Source organism: Strigops habroptila, chromosome 1 (assembly GCF_004027225.2).
Source record: "Strigops habroptila isolate Jane chromosome 1, bStrHab1.2.pri, whole genome shotgun sequence".
Lineage (NCBI taxonomy): Eukaryota > Metazoa > Chordata > Aves > Psittaciformes > Psittacidae > Strigops > Strigops habroptila.
The window spans coordinates 84,393,258-84,415,137 of record NC_044277.2 but is presented as its reverse complement, the minus strand read 5'-3'; the positions used below and the strand labels follow the sequence as shown (position 1 = coordinate 84,415,137).

The 21,880-nt window shown below is 41.1% G+C and overlaps 2 protein-coding genes across 2 annotated transcripts; both read right to left on the bottom strand.

Annotated features, from left to right (window-relative positions):
• Positions 1-2,619: 2,619 nt before the first annotated feature.
• Positions 2,620-10,820, bottom strand: LOC115612096 (heterochromatin-associated protein MENT-like). The gene is made up of 8 exons (XM_030495989.1): positions 10,718-10,820; positions 9,462-9,638; positions 8,456-8,542; positions 7,920-8,057; positions 7,266-7,383; positions 6,419-6,561; positions 5,133-5,300; positions 2,620-3,978 (listed from the first exon to the last, which is right to left on the bottom strand). The coding sequence occupies exons 2-8, from the start codon at positions 9,627-9,629 to the stop codon at positions 3,568-3,570; spliced, it is 1,233 nt and encodes a 410-aa protein (XP_030351849.1). The 5' UTR covers positions 9,630-9,638; positions 10,718-10,820; the 3' UTR covers positions 2,620-3,567.
• A 2,899-nt stretch (positions 10,821-13,719) lies between these two features.
• On the bottom strand, positions 13,720-21,880 carry LOC115607453 (serpin B10-like). The gene is made up of 8 exons (XM_030484767.1): positions 21,790-21,880; positions 20,532-20,709; positions 19,081-19,194; positions 17,294-17,428; positions 16,766-16,883; positions 16,249-16,391; positions 15,516-15,671; positions 13,720-14,626 (listed from the first exon to the last, which is right to left on the bottom strand). Exons 2-8 carry the CDS (start codon positions 20,697-20,699, stop codon positions 14,222-14,224), a joined length of 1,239 nt encoding a protein of 412 aa, XP_030340627.1. The 5' UTR covers positions 20,700-20,709; positions 21,790-21,880; the 3' UTR covers positions 13,720-14,221.

Here is a 21,880-nt window from a genome sequence, read left to right as displayed (position 1 = left end):
TTTGCACCTCCCTTTTCTTCTCTACATCCTCTTCTTGTATTAATGTGCTTGTTCCCTCATTTATTCCTTTAAACAAGTTTGATTAGCAATTCCCCTGGTTTACTCTGCTCTTATCTGTGTAACTTAGATTAAAACTGCACTGATGAATTTCCTTTACAATCATTATATGTCTTTTCTGCTACATTTATGGTTAGTTAGGAATGGCCTCTGCCCACTAGTGTGGCACATGCAAAGTAAACTAATTACCACCATGCAGTCATCCTATGTGTAAAAAACATCATTATAAAGTGTACAAGTCCATATTTTGGACTAGAATTACAATTTTGTTCTTATATTCACTTCAAATCTGACTGGTTAGTATGCTATACAAGGGTTCAAGAGGCATAATACACATGCCTCTTTTTTTACGGATTTTGTTTTTAAGCGTGTGCAGATTTTGTGCCTGGAATATCCATCTATTTTTTTGCTTCATAAATATGTTAGACACTATTATGTTCAGTTATGTGCTTAAGAAATGTTTCTGCTATGTATCTGAAACTGCTGTTGTCTATTTTTTAGCTAAATGAATAAGAGAAGAAAAAACCCCAAACATCAGTTAGTGGTACTACAAGCTACAAAGATTGGCCAAAAATACAGGAAAATGAAGAAAGGGTACCCAAACTGTGTAGACACTCTTTGTGGTATACTCCAGCTGCTGCAAGATCCTGTTTAGCAAGAGAAGGTGGAATTTCAAAGGGGAGCAAACTGGCCAAAGAAGAGATGCTCTTGGTTTTGCTGTGCCAAATGGAAATAGCGAGAGGAAATAGTGAATTGCTGCAACCAAAATGGTAGAAACAAAGTTTCAGAGTATCACAACGCCTGACCTGTTGACCTCAAGGTGTTGACCTCTGACAAATGGTCATAAAAAGTCTTTTGATAAAATTGGCATACTGTTGAAGTAATTTTGGCCTTTTTCAAAGCCATCTTTTGATCACCATCTTGCACAGCATGGGTGTGAGGTCTTTCTGTCTGTTTGATGATATTCCCTGACACTCCCATACCTGTACTCTGTAAATGGTCCACTCTGAGTGGGCCATTTGGGCATTTATTGAAGATCAGTTCTCTTTCAGTTACATCTAGTAAAAAGGAGCACAGTTTAAAATCAGTGCTAGATTAAGTCCAGTTATGGATTTTTATTCTGCAGGAAGTCCCATTCAGCTATGTCCTGCAGGAGCACTGGAAGGTGTGCTCTTTGGCATCATCTTCCAAGCAAAGCTGAAACTGAGAGTAGCTTGGTACCAAAACCAGGCAGTTCTTGACCCTTTGCACTTCTCACCAGCCGGCAGACACCTTTCTGTAGTTCCTCAGAGACCCTTCAGAGGTATTGCTTTGCAGAGACTTGCAGTGGGGTATGATTGAGGAGATGCACAGAAATTAGCATGGAAAGACCTTTCAATCTGTTTGGCATGGAACTCTTCCCACCTCTTTGGGCAACTTTTGGTCTTACATGAAATGACTCTTCAAACTGGTTATACACAGTTTAGGAGTTCCCCATTATTAACTATTGTTGAATACATGCAGCAGAGAGATAGGATTAACATGATACAAGGCCAAGAATTAACATGCTTAATACCCTGATGAGTCTTCGCTGTCCAGGCACTACTCAAGTGGAGGAGGGCTGGTCTTTTCTGCTCCCTAGAAGAGGCTAAGCCTCAATGTTGCTAGTTGTTGCCTTTCAGTTCTTAATTTTTTAAAAATCGTGATTTTATACCTCCTTATGCAAGTGTTTTTCCTCCTGAAGCCTGGCTATGCTGCCTATTCTATCCTGACAATAACTTCTGTGTGTTTTCACTTTCCTGTTTTACATGGCCTTTACTTGTGTGCTTTTCCATACTTACACAACAAACTTCTTAGTAAAGCTGAGTCAGTAGCACACAAGTGGGCTGCATCAAGTTAGCTCCTAGATGACAGACAGCTGAACCCTGAGCTGAAGGTTACAGGCAAGAGAGGGCACTGATTGTAGAAGCAGCACTTTGTACAGGGAAGAAGATACAGGTGTTCTTTGCTGGGTGGAGATGTATTTCCAAATAGAATACCTTTTGTGGAGGTGGAGTGAGTTGTAATTATAGGTGGAATTGTGCTAAGAGTAAATGCTTTTTACAGAAATTCCCTTCTGTATTCACATCTTGCCTTAGATAATGTTCTCTGATGCATGGTTAGAGTACCACAATGGCTACAAAACCTTTTGCTATTCCTTATGGCCACAGAAAAGCACAGCTGCTGCCCTCCCAAGCCAATGGAGGGAACCAGTGTTGCTGGTACAGCATTGCTGGTTCACTGTTCTACATGGGTGAAAGGGATGTTTGGAAGGTGCTCTTCTGGGCTATAGGCTCTAGTCAGACTTTTTATTAATAGTGTGTTGTGACAGGTATGTTTAGTAAATGCCTAGAATAACATGTTGAATAACAGTGTTTTGGAGGCTGTTTGAAGCCTAGTGGAAGTAAGACAGTAGTGTATTAAAGTGGATCAGTTTTGTCAACTGGAATGATGTGGTGGTTGACTAGGAATGGCAAGAGTGGAAACATGCTCTAGCCACACACCTTCCAGGATGCTTTAAGAGAACCAGATAAGTCAGTGTCCTGAATAACACAAACACAATTCTGAGTTAATTTATTGTATTAAATGCAGGTCATGGTAAAATTATGAAGCAAAGCATCAATCAAAATCTCACTGGTGTTTCTATCAATACTATGACAATCTTTTCTGAGATGCACTCATAAGTTACAAATCGTACATTGGTAAATAATACAGGTAGCAAGGAAGCTGTGCAGATACTAGCCAGGAAACAGGTATAATAAGGTAAAATTAAAAAGAGGCAGCAGATTTGAATTCCGATATTTTAGATTGCATGTCAATAAGAGGTAGCAAGAAGGCATATTGCTCATAGTTTTCTTAGCATTTTTGCTGGTTGGAACTCTCAGCAACCTTAAACTGCAAAGTTTATTAAAATGAGGAAAAATGCAAGGAGATTAGAAGTCAGCAATTAAATGTTAAGGGCTGGACTATAAGGGTCTTCACTGCCTTGTTTTTTCATGAAGCTTCAGGGTCAGGAGAGGAGGAATGTAATTATTCTGGGTTCATATTAATTTTTTTTTTTCAGTTTCTAACAATTTAGTTTTCCTCTCTGGGAGATTCAAGAGGGTGAACTGCATTTCCCTTCAAGTCATATCTTCCCTTGAAGATTTAGCATAAGGCTGGGTGACAGCCTGTGTGCAGAGAGCTTTTATGGCTCCACCTTACTCTCAAATAACAAAGCCAGAAGAGCAGGTTTGATGCAAGGGAGCAAAATTCTGCACTTTGTTTTCTGTGGAGGGCTGTCTGATTACGGTAATGGAAAAGAGCAGTAGAGGGGTGGTATTTGAGGCACAGTGTGGTTTCTGAGTGCTGCCTTACTTGGGAGGGAAGAAAAAGAACGTACACTTTCAGTACATACAGCTACACGGCTTAAGGTTGAGCTTTTAACACTTGCAGTTCACATTTTTCCATTGAACAGTGAACCTTGGGTGCTGGCTAGAAGCAAGTAATAACTCATTCTAGGGGAGAGCAGAACCTGCCAAAGAAGAGGATGCTCTTGGATTTGTTGTGTCTGATGAAGAAATGGAAAGGGTGGTCAGCCTTAAATTTCAGAACATGGTCAACCGGTGCGCTTGTTACTGTTACAGTTACAGTAGCAGCAGCTGCCTCAGTGCCTTCCTCATCAACTGCAACAAAAGACTTGTGAAGAATTTTGGAGATGAACATGTCACTCTTCTCAGCCATTCCACTGAAATCAGCACTGGTGCTGAAGGCACTGCGCATGCCCATGCTGTTCAGATTATCACTGAGGTCGTATCTCTCCTCCAGTGTGAACTTAGGTAGGTACAGATCCACGAGAGTTTCAGTCATCTTCTTGGAATCAGCCCATTCAGACAGCTTCTCATACGTCAGTTCTCTTTCCAGCTATCATTTCAGAAAGAGAAGGAATTTGATGTTTGCAAGGGAAAAAACAATTAACTGACAGTGAATTAGTCAATTTCATGGCAATTTAACGAATGAAGCAATTTTTAAATGGCAAATTTAACATTTAGCTGAAAGCATGAAATATAGACTGGTTTCACTGATGATCAGAGGCAAGGTGTGCAACAAATACCTGAGACTTAATGCTGTAAAGTTTTGAGAACCACTCCTCCCAAACTTGTTGCAAAAGAAAGACAGGGCACTTGACAGCTGCTATCCCCTAAGGCAGTTTTTTCGTAGAATCATAGAATCAACTAGGTTGCAAAAGACCTTTAAGATCATCAAGTCCAACCTTTACCACAAGACTGACAAGTCCACCACTAAACCATGTCACTGTCTTTGAATTCAGTGCTGACGTGAAGGAAATTGCTGGCATATTGCCAGCAGCGTAACAAATGGTTTGGTCCAGTTCCACAGAAACAAGCGTTAATATTGCACCCATTTCCTTGGCAATTTTAAAGCAGACTGCTTCCAACAAAATCTTTCACTGCTACTCTCTGTCCTAGGCCTTATGTTACCAGGGTGCAGCTCAGATCAAATGAAGGAGAGCAATGGCAGATATTCTTGACATAATAGAGGCCAGGAATTTAAATGTCTTGCAATTGTAATAACTACAGTGGCAGATCTCATTATTGCAGCAAATCAGTCACATCAAAATCCTAGTTTTTCAGGCAGCAAACAAATGTGTGTGGGGCAAACAGAATGAGAACAAGATGGATAGTAAACTTCCAGGTCATGGAAAAGAGGTGCCCGTTATCTCTGGAGGAAGCTATGACTACTTGTGCAGTACTGTCACTCCTGAATGTGCAATGAAAGATTTAACCCTTACAGATCATGTGGGACTGGGCGTCAGTTGTGGGACTGTAAAGAGCTAAGCATCTGATTATGCGCAGTGTTGACTATTTTCAGTTCTTACCAAACTAAGGGCACTCAATGTGGAGGAACTTTCGTGGCTTTAGATAAGTATTAAAAGAAATTAATTTAGCTACTGAGGAGATCAAAGAGCATTTCCTCAGAGGACAAAGTACAGCTGCCAGCCTGTCTTTTTTTTTAATGGCTGAGTGGTGTTACAAAATAGATGTAGCATGCTTTTTTACCTGTTCAAGACCTGTAGTGGTGTCTTTGATGTCATCAGGAAGGAGGATGAACATACTGAGTTCATGTTTCACATATGGCAACTCAATCATTTTGAAATTCAATGTTTCCATGATGAGAACTGGAAATGTATTTCTCATGCACATCATCTTCACAGGCTTGGTCTTGTTCTGTGAAGTATTTATTTATAAGTAAGAAATCTTCTCTTGAAAGGAAGGATGACGGTGACTCAGTGCGGTGGAGGGAGAGGACATTTTTGTAAGCAGCTTCTACAACAGTGATTTGTCATTCATTTCCAAAGCTTTTCTCGACTAGACAATTTTTCTTATCTTGCTGTTTGTCCCAGAACATTTTGCTGGGGGCTGAACTGACTGATTTCTCTTTTCTCCACAAAACATGCACAGCAGCCCACAGAAGAGAGTTAGAAATGTCTGCAGGGATTAGGGGGATGGAGCAGCTATGGGATATGGTCTTACAACACTATGACAGAGAAACAGCTATGGTTTAAGAAGATGAGTTTTGTGCACTTCTTCTGTGGCCCCTTCTCTGGCAATAAAAAGAGCCATTTGCTCTTTATGTCACAGCCCTTAACAGGAGATGACACTATTGTCTGAGCAAAGAGGCTCATAAAGAGGGATATTTCTGGCAAGCAGTCACCTTTGCAGGAGTAAGTAACCTCTCTTTACATCTGCAGCCCTTCATTCAGGGGAGCAGCCATTGTATACATGCTAATCAGAAAGCAGAAGCTATGCAGTTGGTAGAAATTGCACAGAACTCTTATCTTTTGGTGGGAATTCATTGACACCTCTTCTGGATACATCCACTCACATTTCTTCTAGTCTTGCCCAACCATGCAGCCATTCAGGGTACCCTGTGGCAGCTGTGTTGGGGCAGGTATGTTTGTGCCTAGCTAGGCTGCACAGCACAGAGGCCTGGGTACTGCACTCACCTATGACATGGCATATAGTTCCTGCCCATGAAGCTTGGAGTCTCAAAATCATGTTTTTACAATCTAGCCCTTTTAGCACTGTATTAAGAAAAGGTCTTAAGTGACTCTAATGCTTCTGGAAATGGTAGCTGTTACCAGGAGCTCATTAACATTCATTCACCTGAGCAGCATCTTAAATGTTGCAGTGTGCTGAGCACTGGCACATTTTGCTGTAACCAGCTTTTCACAGAGAGCCTAGTTACTACAGGGATACCTAAAAGACTTATGAAATGGAAAGATTTCAGCAGTAGCTGTTGTCACCAGGCTGTTTACAGTAAGCAGGTTACCGGAGGAGCTTACCTTGCTCAGTCGGAAGGGTTGCAGAACTGTATTCCCTTCCTGAAATTTCACTTCCCATTCCGCCTTGAAGTAAACAGCATTTACTAGGACCAGCTTCGTGGAGGTTACCACATCTCGTGGACCCAGCAAATTCTTGATTTTGCCTTTTGAAATCAGAAGAGTCAGTTTTATTCCAGTGTAACACAGTGAGGACGTGTTTTACTGGCTTTTCTCTCAGTTCAACTCCTTAGTGAAAAAGTCCATGCCTCAGTGCTGTACTCCTTAAAATACTCCCCTGACATAAATCAATTAGCTTCTTTTAGTTTCTAAAGCTGTTTGCTGCCTGATTCTCCTGGCTAGCTGACAGAGATTGACTCCTTCCCCAGAAAATGTCACAGCTTTATGGCAAGCAGCTAGAAGCCATATACTGTCTCACCAGCTCGTTACATCAGGTAAAAGGAGGCTAGCACCTCTGGCTAGTGCAAGGTGGTACAGCTGGGTAGACATTCCCACCTGCCTTGAAGCACACTAGTAGGCAGAGGTGTTTCTCCCCTCTGTCTTCTCTGCCTGTGGTGCATGGGTGCAGCACCAGGGCAGCAGTTGTGCTTGAGGGCCAGCTGATGAAGACCACATCAGAGTTGATGGGAGTCTCTCCAGGGAGCTCAGTGAGGTCTGGATTGGGTATCTGAAGCTGCTTAAGTGTGCTGCTCTTTCTCTGTCCTCCCACTGCACCTCTGCTCACTGTCCACATCACAAGGCATGACCTGGCTGCTGCAGTAGCATGTGGAGAAGCAAGGGCACCCGCCCAAAGGAAATGGCAGGCTGACTTAAGAAGAGAGGAAAGGTTTTGGGGTTGAGTTCAGCTTACCCTCAGTTTGTTTTTCAACCCAAGTGTTAATTTCCTTTCTGGATTGTTCTGGTGCTGTCTTAAAGCTAACCTTGTGTGGCTCTGCTTTGTAGTAGTTCTTACTGAGCTGTATGTATACCTGAAAAATAAAACACACGTGTGTAAAAAGAAGTAAGTTCTATACTATACTGGATTTTTCAGTCCCAAAGGGAAGTTTTTAGCTCTTGGACTTCTTGATAGATTCTTGGGCCTAGAGTACTGCAGGCTCTTGTTTGTTACACTCTGTTAGACTATGAGTTAACGGTTAAGAAATAACCAAAGGACAGAATATTCACTTCTTTTGTTCACACTTTCATTTGGAAAAGTGAGGAAGACTGTGCACATCTCATGGATGTGCTTATTTTAATACCTCGTTTACAATCGTATATGTTGGGGGTTCCAGTAATAAAGACATGTTGTATGAAAAGGCATCCTTACACTATAGTTCAAGAGCAGTGCATCCTTAAATACCATGAGCAAAACAACTGGTATTTTCCAGATAAGTGTATCACTGGAATCCAGGGCTCTTATTAACAGTATTCAGGGACAGCTTCAAACCTGATCTATTAATGGCAGGCAATTAAAATGAGAAATATTTTTTGACCTTTTCTTACTCCTCTTTGAGACTTAACTTACAGGCAATAATGAGAAAGTTTTCTCCACATAAATACGGTTGGCACTTTTCAGTGAGTAGGTGCTTCTGGGTTTATTGATGGCAGTCAGGAGCTCTTTGAAGCCAGAGTGAGTATCTTCAGCTTGCTTGTGCTCAGGATCCTTGGGAAGAGAAACCATACATTCAGCAATCGCATTTTTGAATGAAGTTTTCAAAACACACTAAGCGATGTATGTGGGAGAGGGATTTGGGTTTTGCTCTCTTCCTTTTTATTTTTCTAAGTTTACCATCACTGCTATTTGCAGGGTTTTCTTTATGACTGGATTAACTGATTTGCCATATAGCAAACCTTCCAGACTATCCAAGTGACTTGCCCTTCCATGCTCCTCAGAATCTGAGTGAGTGAAAGGAACTGAACCTGAACTTGTTGTGAAGTATGTTGGGGTTTGTAATTTAAAAAGGGGAGCAGTCAAGAAATATGGGACTCCTAAAGCTCTATTTGGATATTTTGATTCTCAAGTTTCTTTATCTTGGGATTTCAGTTCTAATAGATAGATACCATTTTTCTTCTCTTTGGTCTCCCCCGAGAAGGTCTGGCCACAGAAGAAGAGCCTTCAGATCTTGCTGCTTGAGTGAAATGAAGAACCTGCAAGCAGAGTTTCCGACGGTAAGAAGAAGGTAAGAAAGAACTGGTGTGAATTAAAGCCGAATGGGGATCAAATGGTTGTCGTCTTCTGCTCCTTATGATAATTCAGTGTGCTACCTGGTGCTTAGGTGACTAATCAAAGGGATGCTGAAGCTGTAGGATACATAAATCCCACAGAGTAAGAATGGGTAGCACAATCCCCCTCCCACAGCATTGACACAGTGCTTCTGTCTGCACGCTGCAAGGCTGAACTCCCTTCCACTGCTGTTGCTCTCAGCAATAGCAGTGTGTTTGTGCAAATCCAAATGGTTCTACCCAAGATAATGGTACTAAGGCATCTGAATGCGAATGTGGTGACACAGAGAAGAGTCCTGGGCAGTGCTGAACAGCCCCTTTGAGCCAGCAATATGCTAGGCAGTAAGAAAGATTGGGTCAGAGGATGTGGAGATACCAAAGCCCTTCCTATTTTCCTGCTGGGTTGTCAGGCAGTTGTTTAGGAAAGCATAAATCAAGATAGAAAGGTGCATCCTGGCCAGGGGAGAGAGGGTGCTGGGATCTGCAACGTCCTGCCAGTTAGGAGCTACTGGCACCAGCTCTTTGCTTCTCAAAGGGAATATCCCACCTGTGACAGAATCATAGAATCACAGGATGAATTAGAAGGTGTAAAATAATTTAGAAGAAGTCAGGCTCAGAGAACCTCTGTGCTCAGTGTGTGATACCCACAGGACACTTACTCTTAGCGGAGAAGTGAGGGATCTGTTATGAAATTGATAAAATTTCCCATTCACTTGATTCATTCTCTGGTCTGCCTTGGCTCCTTGTCATTGTTGTGGTAATTTTTCTGTCTAACACTAAATTTTGCAAGCCAGTGTAGGAGCCAGGTATTGTGTGGGGTGTATGCTCTCATAGAGCAACCTACCTCTGCCATCTCTGTTGCTGTATTGCCTTTTGCACCCAGGTACATCAGAGCCAGAGCAGATGATATGCTCCAGGGGGAAAAGAAAATGTTTTTGCCCTTGTTGGCCTCATTCAGCTTGTTGAAAAGATCAACTGTAAACTTGCCAATTGATGTTGAGACCAGTTCCATTGCTGCAACCTGGAAAGAGGCAGGAGACAGAATTGTACTGTTTGAATGTTTAAAATTACATACATAGTGCACATTAGTGAGAAATGTTACGTGTGCAACATAATGCATTGACACCCACTAAAACTAATAGCCTAGTTGTATGTTTTATCTTCCACACAGATGCTGTTTCCCACCTGTTAGAAGCAGCAATTTCTTTTAGGTTTTTTGTTATCCAAACAATATTTTTCTATAATTTTACATATGTCCTCTTCTATACAGCTGCCATTTTCTTTGTGTTTCTGCCACTGGTTTTCAAAAATATGAAAACTTGTAAGCTGCTTATTTTTATTCCTTTTTGTCATTAACTAATGATTTATCAAAGTAATGTTCCCAGGGGAATTTAAGTGCAATTTTAGCACATAGGTTCACAACATGCCTGATTTTCCCATTCCTTTCTTTTGGATCTGTATAGAATTGAGAGCTGAAACTGGGAAAAAATCTAGGCACAACTCTTAGGCTCGTGTGCTTTTCCTGGCCAGCCACCTGTTCTGGTATTTGCTTTTAGAGCGATAGAGTTTTATTCATGATGTGTACGTACCACCCCTCCTGTATGTTCCAGCAATTTTATTTTCCCCAGAAACTGGCAGATTCCTTGAGGTTATGAGTATTTCAGACTTTATAATATCTGCCCAGTAGTGCCTGCCTCATGTTTTCCAGTTAAGAGACCAGAAATTTTGTCATTGCTGTTGTTGTTAGTATTATTATGAAGATTTGTGTCTATGGAATGGAGCAACAGAAATTGTGGAGCAATCTCTGAGGTCTATTTATCAAGTGTTTGGTTGCAAACCACTGCAAACTGAATATTTTAATTAATAAGACAGTTACTGCCCTAAGAAAACTTCCCTTCTTGTGATGCTATGCCCAAAATTAACATTTTCTCCTTAGCCTCAGAGATCTATTTTCTCTAAGGGTTGACATCTAGAAAAAAATTAGGCCAGAATACTGTATTATAATAGTGGTATATTTTAAGTTACTTATACAGTCATGCGAGCCACAAATTGATTTTTAAAAGTATCAGAAAAGTTACTTAAATTGGTTTAAATATTTACCTCTGATCCTGTGAGAGAGAAGACTTATGTCTTGTCCTCGGTCAGGTTCTGTGTTTGTGTGTTAAGCAAGGAATACATTTAGAAATATAGTACTGCTTGCACCTCCCTTTCCTTCTCCCCTCCAGCCAGGTTGTTTCTGCCTACCCAAAGCTCCTTTTTACCACATCCCGAAAAGACCTTATGTAATTTTGTCCTCTTTGTTGACCTGGTCACTTTTCATGTTTAGACATTTCAAAAGGACAATGGAATTGCAATCTCAGCTCTGTTGTTACACCATGATAGTCTACTGGCAGGATAGAAGAACAGTTCGACCATTCCAGTGGTCTGCTGGCATTGTGGAGATAACTGAAGATAACTGGTCTGTTATTTAAAATAAATGACTAGTAAAAAGGTTACACAACTAGAATGCTTGGTTTTCATTTCTGGATATAAGCAGGTATTTTAGGCCTGATTCTCCTCTGCAGCTTTGTGCAGCTGTGACTCCTGGGTTTCAGATGTGGTATGTCAGCATAAAATATCAAGCTTAATGATTGGTTTAGACACAGGGAGTCAAAATTCAGACTGAAGATCATTAAGAGCATAGACAGAGGCAAGGCCATGAGGGACCATTCAGGATAAGAGATGGACACCCCACCGGTTATGTGGTGAAGAAATCTCATTGCAACCATGGCTGGGAATCATTTGAGAGAAACACTGCAAAGCACTGAGTTAGAACACTGCAAAGCACTGAGTTAGTGCACAGTACTTGCAGGTAGTGAAGGAGGGCAAGGACTAAAACAACCCCACTGGGAGGGCTCGAGCAAGGATGCAGTGAAAAAATACAATGGGAGCAAACATGGCAGTAGTTGTCACTCTGCAGTCCCAGAAAAGAGCTAGGGTACTGTTGTGTGGTGGAAGAAGGAGAAGGCGGTGGCAACAACTGTAAGACCCTGGGTGACAGGGGAAGGGGAATGGAGGAAGGGAAGGAAACTGTACTGTGTGCTAAGCATTTTGCTGCAAGCCTGATTACAGGAACAGAGTGGGTCAAGTCTTGTAAAAAGTGGCAGAAATCAGTGTTGTGCAAGGCAATGAAGAAATGCCAGAAATTAAACAAGTATTTAATATGATGAGTAAGTCCTCAAGAAATCAGGATAGGAGAAAGGTCAGATGAATGGTTAGGTAGTGGGAAAGCCCAAGCCAGTAGGCTGCAAGTCCCAAAGAAGCATGCTGAGAGTGAGCAAGCTAGCTCCCTTTGCTAGCCAAGGTGCAAGAATGCCAGACAGGATGAAAAAGGGAGGTGGCAAAGCAGAATGGCTGTTGACAAGACAGAGAAAATCACGCATGTTAATTAAAAGGGACATCCAGAGGCCAACCTCCTGCTTGGAGCCTTTCTGGGCAACCTTCTGTAGTGCTGAGCTGCTCACTTGGGGAAAAAGTTGTTCCCTAATGTGCAACTCACCCTTCAAGTGTTGTGGCCATTGCCACTTGGTAATGATCGGGCACTACCAAGAGGACATTAACTCTGTCCTCTTTGCACCCAGGCTTAAAATAGTCGAAGGAAAGAGAAAAGGTGATTCACATTTCCATTGTCTTTAATGGCCTATGATTTGGTTTGGGTGCATGTTGTCATGGTTATGTTCCTCCTTGGCCTCCCAGCTGTGGCTTTCCTGTCTTTATTCCTGAGGCACATCAGGAAGTGCTTGAGAGGCTTGCCCATGGTAACATGAAGCCCTTGCAGTAAGTGAAGCATGGCATGGAAGAATAGCACCTGAACACACAGGGATCCTGTGTCATGTTTTGCAGCTGAGACAGAAGTAGTACTATTGAAATGGTATGGGAATAGAATTAAGCACTTGCTTCACAACATTTTTTGTATGCTTTTTCCTATTTGGGATACAGAGCCGGAAGAAGGAAAGGACTCAGTCCCAGTCAGCAATCTGTTCTCTGTCAGGAAAAGGGAGTCCTGCCATCCCAAGAGGAGAAGTTTCTAGTAAGATGCTGTTGCAATGTGCAAGTCCTCTAAGAGACCCAGTCCTTTGCTCTGTGTTGTGAATTCAGAGAGTTAGGAGCATCCCCTGCAAGCATGCATGACTGATTCGGACACTCTCTTAGGAGAAAGAGCTGTGATGGGAATAAATATGTTCTAGGATGTGTTGTGGTTTAAGCCCAACCAGTAACTCAGAACCATGCAGCTGCTCGCTCACGCCCCTCCTTCTTACCCCGCCCCGCTCCCAGAGGGATGGGGAGGAGAATTGAAAGAATGTGACTCCCACAGGTTGAGATAAGAACAGTCCAGTAGCTAAGGTATAATACAAAACCACTACTACCACCACCAATAATAATAACGTAAAGGGAAATAACAAGGGGAGAGAATACAATTGCTCACCACCCACTGACTGATACCCAGCCCAACCCGAGCAGCGATCTGGCCTTCTGGGTAACTCGCCCCAGTTTATATACTGGGCATGACGTGCTGTGGTATGGAATACCCCTTTGGATAGTTTGGGTCAGGTGCGTGCCTCTGCTTCCTCCCAGCTTCCCGTGCCCCTCCTCACTGGCAGAGCATGTGTCTTGTCCTTGATCGGGGCAAGCATTACTTAGCAACAACTAAAAGCATCGGTGTGTTATCAGCACTGTTCTCAGGCTGAAGTAAAAAACACAGCACTGCACCAGCTACTAAGAAGGAGAAAAATGACTGCTACAGCTGAACCCAGGACAGCATGTAATCTTCCAGAAAGCTCTTAGGGAGTCAGTATTAAAGTCTTGATTGTCCAATTTGATCTTGCCTCAAACCAGTGAAATAAGTGGCAAAGCAAAATGAGAGTAAAGCAGCAGAGTGCTGGGCTGGCAACAGTGTTGAATGCATGAAAGGTTACGAAAGAGAAGGTTTCAAGGCACATGCGTTTTATTTTCTTCCAGTTCTACAGTGTTGTCCAGTATTTTCCAACTGCTGTGGGACAGAGATTAGAAAGTACATGTGTTAGCCCCTTTGCATGCAAGAAAGAAGCACCATCAGAAACACAGAGGATTTTGCAGGTTTATTTCATTGTCAGCTGTGCCAGGCTACAAAACTGATATAAAAATGGCAAGAATGTGAGTAAAGCAGCCATCATGGGATGACCAGCTTAGTGAGCTGAAACTAATGGAGATGCAACAGCCTTTTGCAGGAATAAGTTTTTCCTGATTCTTTTCTTCTTATGTACCAAAGCAAGTGTGTTTGGAATTACTGGTTTAGATCAGAACTTGGTATGTTCTTCATTGTGGCAGTTCTGGTTCAGAAAATGTGTTGTGCTGTGCACAGTTTGGTGCTTATAGCATGGTGCTAGCATTTTGGGGTTCTTTGGCCAGGAAAATGAGCTAAAGGCATGAATCCCAGGTTATTTTCCATATGTGCTCTCTTCTAACATTGAGAGATTTGTCAACAGTACAGGAAAATTGAGAAGTGCACAGACTATTGAGATGCTCTTCATGGTGTGCGGTTTGTTTATTGTTGTTGTAAAAGTCTGTTTAGTAAGTGTTGAGTTTCTATGGGGAAGAGAATCTTCCCAAGAAGAGGATACTTTTGGTCTTGTTGTGCCTAATAAAGAAGAGGAAAGGGTGATCTGCCACAAAAATGACAGTAGCACCAAGACTTCGTGATGCCAGTGTTGCTGAACTGGCAGCTGCTGCCTCTGTGCCTTCTTCATTGACTTCCAGATAACACTTGTGAAAAACGTGTGACAAAAACAGATCACCGTTTTCTGACATTCCTGTAAAATCAGCTTGACCTTCAATGAAGGCGTCTTGTAGCCCCATCCTGCTTAAAGTAGATTTGAGGTCGTATTTCTCTTCTAATCTGAACCTGGGCAAATAAACTTCCATTTTCATTTTCTCCATCAGTTCAGGGCTGGTCCATGCAGACAAGTTTTCAAAAGTCAATGCACTTTCTAGCTGCAGTTAATGAAAAGAGAATCAGACAATTAAAATGTGTTCAAAAACCTGTGCCCTAAGGGCTATTTCTTCTCTTAAATGGAGACCTTTACAAGCTGTTGTAAGAGTGTAAGAAAAGAAGTAGGGAAAGACCAATTTGGAGATCTTTTTCGCTAAGGGAGTATGTTGTTCTACAGCAGGTCAATGCAGTATTTTAACTGTTCTCAGTAACTGTCAGGGGATATAGCAGGGTTAAAGAGTTCTACAACAAAAGCATCAGTGTCAAGTAACAGTAGTCTGGTTGATTTTTAGTAGTAGTAGTTTTTCAGCAGTCTGTTCACATTTCTGTATTCCCTACATTTTAGAATTTACAGAAAATAACTTTTCTTCTACAGCCACCCACTAATGTGAATGAGAATTTAATTAGAGTTTATTATCCAAAGGCAGGATCTGTCTCCTTACAGAAGGTGGCAGTGTCCGTATGTATTAGCTCTGGACATCCTGGAAAGCAATGGAAGATGCCCTTTGTGGTTTGGTTGGGATTTTTTTGGAATTAATTCGTATCTATCTGAATCGATACAGATTGAATCTCATCAGGGCTGGCTAGCTGTCCTCAGTTTTGTTCAGCTGGAAGAAGGGACAGTCTGGCAGAGTTTGAGTTACTTGTTTCTAAGGCTGATCAACATTAGGAACCACAGAAATGCCAGCTACCAAGAGTAAGAAATCCAATCTGAGCTTCAAGAGTTTCAAGTTCACAGTGCTAGACCACGTTTGGGATTTGCTTTTCCTTGAGCCTGATCAGTACCCTCCTTCCTAGAAACATGACTGCACTCTGGTCTTTTACCTTGCACATGCATAAAGTAAATAATGACATTCTTGATTTTTCAGATTACGTTCTCAGTTTTGTTACCTTTTGTAGGCCGGTGATGTCACTTGGTAGAAGGATAAACATGCTGAGGTCATTATTGACGTATGGAAGCTCAAGAACATCAGTCTGGACTGATTCTACGTAGGTCCAGTTAAACTTATCACTCAGGTACATCATAGGCACTGGTTTAGTTGTATGCTGCAACAAATCAAATTAAATGTTTGACATTTGTGCTCTGACTAAACAGTAAAGGACTGAGTTAAAGTAGCAGAGTGGATGTTTGTTGTATTTACTGTACAAACTGACAGTGTGTGGAGACATCTTTATGGCTCCAAGTGGTAGGACACAGGATCTGCAGAGGGCCTCTGGTCTTCTGGAAAGACACTTGGAGGCAGTAGTCTAGTAGCCTAGGCAGGCTATCTAAACTGTCTCAGATGACACCCATTGTAGGAAGCTGTATTCCACTCTGATTTGTAAGTAAAAATGAAAATGTAAAGAACTAACCCATGAAGTTTTGTTCACCTCTTTGTTTTCCCCGCCTTTGGAGAATGGAAGCTTGTTTCAAGTAAGCTTCTGACAATTTTACTTGTGGCTCAGGTGCTAGTATGTTTGTGTAGTCTTTGTGTTGATGTGTGGTGAAGAAAATAAACTGTATGCTTTAAATGAAATAATTTTCAGGCTGCATGGTTTTAAAGATTGACAGAAATTTCTCTCCCCCATCTCTTCCAGTTTTTTCCACCTGCAGTGTAGTATATAGGACAATATATTCCCATACCATGTTTATTTTGAAAGGCCTTTGCCTGGTGGCTTCAGCTTCAAATTTTGTTGCCCAGTTTCCTTTGAAGTAAAGTGCATTTATCAAGACCAGCCTGGTGAGTGAATCTACGGATCCAGGAGGCAGCAGATTTTGAATTTTACCTAGAGAAAATAGGACATTTACATGTTAGTGCAGTTTTACTGTTTCAATGTGAGTGTTGGCAAAGTTTCTATGGATATAAGCCAGGGAAATTCTAAGTGTTGATATAGCATGCATCCAGCTTGAGATTGTTCACAAATATGTACTTACTGGGATAATCTTGATTTGCAGAGAAGACTAAGCCACATTCCTCACACATTCAGATGGAGGACCCTAATTTCTTTAAGTAGTTGTCAGTAGATGACTACTTTAGGAAAACTCATCTGATTTACCTTTCTGAGGTGAATCATTTATCTGCCTTAGGCCACTTGGATACAGATACTTTCTTCAATGCTGAAATAGCATTTTAATTGGGAGAGGAGGGGCTGGAGCTTACCTTCAGTCTGGTGTTCGACTTTGGAATTGATCTCTCTTCTGATTTCATCTGCTGCTCCCACAAAGTCAACTGATTGCGGCTCTGCACTGTAATATTTCTTGGCTAACTGTAAGTATTCCTGCAGTACAAGAGAGAAACCTGTCTTATATTTGTTGCCTGCCAATATGAGTGCTAATAAATAGCTACAGCCAAACAGAGAGAAAATTATAAAAATTACCTAGACTACAAGCACAGCATTTTGTCAAAGAACAAATGATTTTTTATTTTAAATACACAATTTATGTTCTAAAACACTCTCACCTATCTGCATCTAAGTTATTCTGAAATCAGATCCATATCAAATAAAACTAAAATTTTAGTGTCCAGTGTCTCAGGAAAAGTCTCATAGAAAACATTTATGTTAAGGACAACCACATGACTTGCAGATGTAATGAAAATATTTTAAATTATATGGTTTATGGTATCTTGTCACATATAGATCATAAAAGTTAAATGACACTGCATAATCTGAATAAATGGCCTACCTACCTTACTGAAAGGCAATGATTTTTCTCCATATAGCTGGTTCACACTTTTAAGGAGGTAATTTTTAGTGGGTTGGTTGATTTCAAAGTTGAGTGCTTTAAACCCAGTATGGATATTATCCGATTTGCCAATTTCTGTCTTGAAGAAAAGGAAAAAAAAAACCAACGTTATCCATCTGTTGTGTAAAATAGTTCAAAATTTCAAATTTTTTCCTTCACATAGCTTCAAGTATTTCTATTCAGGTGATCTGTTACCTGTACTGTAACACAAGAGGTGGTCTAAACTGTACAGCTATTAAAAGAATAATTTGAAAGTATTAGAAGTTGCAGAGGTGGTACTGACACTGTAAATATCTAGATGCAAGCATCAAAAGCCTGCACTGTGTAAAACATTTAAGGGTTTGTAAGTGGAATTGTGAAACTAAGTATATCCAGAGAATGAGAGACAGATTGGAATTGTTACACAATGCACGAAGATATGGCTGTGTGACTCCTTTCACTTATGAAAGTCAGGGTATTACATGGAAAGTTTGCCCCTAAATTTCTTAATTTTGCTCTTAATCTTAATATTTTGTGATTTTTTTTTCTTTTATGTTGCAGTAATTGCAGTAAATTCTTTATATCGAAGTAACAGTATTAAATGAATGGGGCATGGTCTCTCAAATGAGCTCAAAGAAGTTAAGCTGTGAATTAGTAAACTAAAAATCTGCACCTGTGCTGTGTTCATCTTGTCATTACTTGAGAATCAGAGGCATTAACAGACACTTACATTGCTAAACTGTTAGAACAATCCCTTTGCCCTACACACAGCATTCTGTAATTCTTACAATTTGGACAAGCATTACTCATGAGGAATAATCCCTCTCCTGTTCATGCAGTGTAAATGGGTTGTTGACAAAGCCCCTAAAATAAATCTTCCCACCAAGGGGTTTGGCTGTAGGATGCAGATCTAAGTGCCCATTCATCAGAACTTGCAGCCACTGGGGCTTTGTGGGCAGACTGCAGGGAAATGGCTCACTCCCACAAAGAAGGATGACAGGAAAAAACAGGGAGAAGAGCTTGACTTCACCGTGGCTGAATTGTCCATGAGGAAAAACAGCCTTTACTGACTCAGAGGGATTACACTTTCTTTTCCATAATTTTCTGCTATGTTAAATTGTGTGCACTTTGGTACAAGATGCCTGCCAGTATGCCAAAGAAGTATCTCAGGAATATGATTTACATTTCACTAAGGCTTATTACAAGCAACTGGTCTATCTTGGGAAATTCCATGTCGATTTATTTTGTTAACTATTCAGCTGAAATGGAGACTAATTTCTTAAACATATTAAGCACAGGTAGCCTGGCAAAGTTAATGTTCTGTTTTCTGTTGCCTTGACGCTGCAGTCAAACGTGTGGAAGGGCAGCTCTGTTCTTGTGATTAGTTCTCTGAGGTAGGAACCATGCCTGTTCAAAGAACGTGTTGTTGCTAAATAGCTAGCTATTGAACAGTAATAATTTGAGAAAGAAATCTCTCCTCAGAGCTAAAGGAAAAAGATCAGGAGACCTATTGACAGAGAATGGCAACATTAAATTTTAAATTTTGCAAATTTGAGGTTAGTTTTTGCAATTCTGCCTAAAAAGGGGTAGTAAGTATTGCATTAGGTGAAGGTATCACAGGATGCTGTACCAATTAATTGTGTACACTACGTCTGAGGAAGGCAAACATGCAAATGCAAATGTGGAAGGAAAATACAAGCAAGAGAAGATGTGACCATGCCCATAGTTTGATCACTAGACTTGATGAGATACCTTCTGGAAACAAGTACATTGGTTTGCTAGACGCTCTTCTGTTCTGGAAAAGACTTGCATTTTTATGGTTGAGGTGACATTCCTGGCTCCTTCAACTTTGTTGAAGTGAAGTACCTATAGTGGAAAAAGCAATAATAAATGCAATGATAGAAAATTTGCCATTGCAGTAAAATCTTTCAGTGATGTCATGGGACTGATGATGAAGAAAGTCGAACTCAGATTTCATTCTTGTGTCCAGTCCTGACTGAATATGAAATCTTTGGTTGGGTCTCAAGGTCCATGTGTACAAAATGACTTGTGCACACTAAGCACGCACTTAAGGCTGCAGGGCAAAACTTTCATGTACCTGACCTATCTAGAGGAATCTACCTCCTCTGAGCTGCAGGTAGATTCCTCTAGGTAGGAATGCCCTGGGCTGACCAACAAATACCTGGGAAGAGCCAATTATCTCCTAGTGGAGGCTACCAAAGCACAAGTCTAAATGTAGTGCTGCTATGTGTCAGAAGGCGTGAAAAATAGTGCAGACAGTTTCATGCCTTAAATCCCTTGTTCTGAGCAGGTACACTTTACCCAGGCTACAAAGGGGTGCATCCAGCCTTGGAACATTTGTTTGGAAGAGCTATGCCCTCTTTTTTGTTTGTTTTCCCTTCTTCTTAACAGAAGATCACTCCTTTCTCTGTTACCCTATCAGCCCTCTTCTGTCCTGTAAATCAGAAGTTAGATCTGCCTTAGCAGGTTGGACAACTTCTGCTTTAGCAGATACAAACTCACAAGCCTCACCTCCTAAGATAGGAGCTAGATAACTGCACTGAGATTGTTCCCACAGCCACCTGTTGAAGCTATGAACTTTGCACAAATATGACTTCGGAATTTCAGCAGATTACAGATTTTGGCTGTAAAATACATACCCCAAAGTAAGGCTTTTAGTCTCACCATGTTTCTTTTCTGATCTGGTGGAAGTGGATTTATGTTTAGCAAAGTGCAAAACTTAGAATACCTATAGAAGAGAGTCTTTTTGTGTGAGGTCACTTCCAAACAGGCGAGGCATGAGATGGGAATTGTCTGTGGCAAAGTAGAACGAGAATCCAGGCGTCCCATTCTCTGCTGAGTACTCATCTGAGTTACTGATCTTTGGGATACAGATCCCTTATTTCTACTGGTGAGATTTAAAAGGAAACAATGTCACCAGTGCCACTTCTTTCATTTTTTGAGGGCCTGTTTCCAGAGGCTAGAGTAGACTATTTTTTTGACCTGCATAAGTGGAGAACTGGTCCATTCATTGCAGTGCACATCATGGATGAGATGGGAGCTATCATACATGTGTGTAGAGTTTTGATTAATTTTTCTGCTTATGGCTTTCCTCTGTTCCATCACAATAAATTTCTTCCATAGAGGAAGTTATTCCAAGAGACAACCCCTTCAGACAGCTACCTTTTGAAGCTCAGACTCACCTTTGCCATCTGATCTGCTGTGTTACTTTTGGCTCCCAAATAAACAGTAGCCAGGGCTGATGAAATACTCAAAGGGGAGAACAAAATATTCTTGTCACCATCTTCTTGACACTCCTGTTTGAAAAACTCAAGAGCAAAGCTTGTGTTTGCATTATTCAAAGCTTCCATTGTGCTGAACCTGCACAGAAAGGGAGAAAAGATGCTATTAGCAAACCACTAATTATGACTGACATGTGCCTGCAAGTTTCTCTTTGTTTTTTGAATGTTCTTTTGTGATTTAAAGGGTTTCTAAAGGTATTTATCTATATTAAGAATGAGGAGGATTAACCATTATAAAGTCAGACAAGGTTTAGCACGTCCTGTTTCACTGATGACACTAGCTGTCATTTAGGTTGGGGGAAAAGCAGCCTCCAACCTTGTTTTGTGTTTGTTCATCAGAATAGTTATTGCACTGTCATTTACAGCACCTTGGAGTGACAGTTGGTAGTGTTTCTTACCAGTGCCTGGGCTAGAGGGTTCTGAGAGACTGTCTTTTATGGTGTCTTTTATGGCATCTTTTATGCTTCAATTTCTGCAAGAGCCTTTTGATGCTCATAATTGTAGCGAACAAATACTCTTAACGGTAACAGTCAAACTATTCCTTTAGGATATTCCTTAGGACAAAATATTTCTGCCAGTGCTTGGGCAAGCATTGCCCTGAGTTTTGCATGCTAAGCATCCTGAATTCCCATTTTGACTTTCAAAAATGTCCTGAAACTCTTACAGTGCTATCCCAGATCCTAGCTTCCCAGTTCTTCTGCAGGACAAAGTTTCCATATTCAGTAGACCACAAACGTTGCTATTTGTCATTTGCATTGCAGGTTTAGCTGAGAGCTCTAGGCAGGGACTAAATGGCCTTAGATTAAAGACAGTTTGTGTCCTGAGTAACTCGCAAACCAGGAGCTGATCTGATGTTCTTAAAAACTACAGAGCACAAGAACAGATTAGCTGGCTTAGGCAAACATAGTGGTTCTTACTTTGCTATGATAGATATGCTAGCCAGTGAGCTCTAGAAATCATAGAACTCTGTACAATAAATTGCTCTTCTTGTATAAGACATCCACCTTCTAGACCATGCCTGTGCAAGTAAATCACTTTCCCAAGCATTTTCAATTTCCTATTCAGATCTCTGCTTCCTTTCTTTTCTATGATTTTGTCAGAAAAGCAACACCATCCAAGAGTATATGAAATAAATAATCTCCAGAAATCGTTACAGTACCTTGTTTTGTGCAGGGAGGAACACTGCTGTTCTGGCTGTCTCCAAGGTTTCTGCAGTTCACATGGAGGGTAGAGAGAATTTATAGTGGACC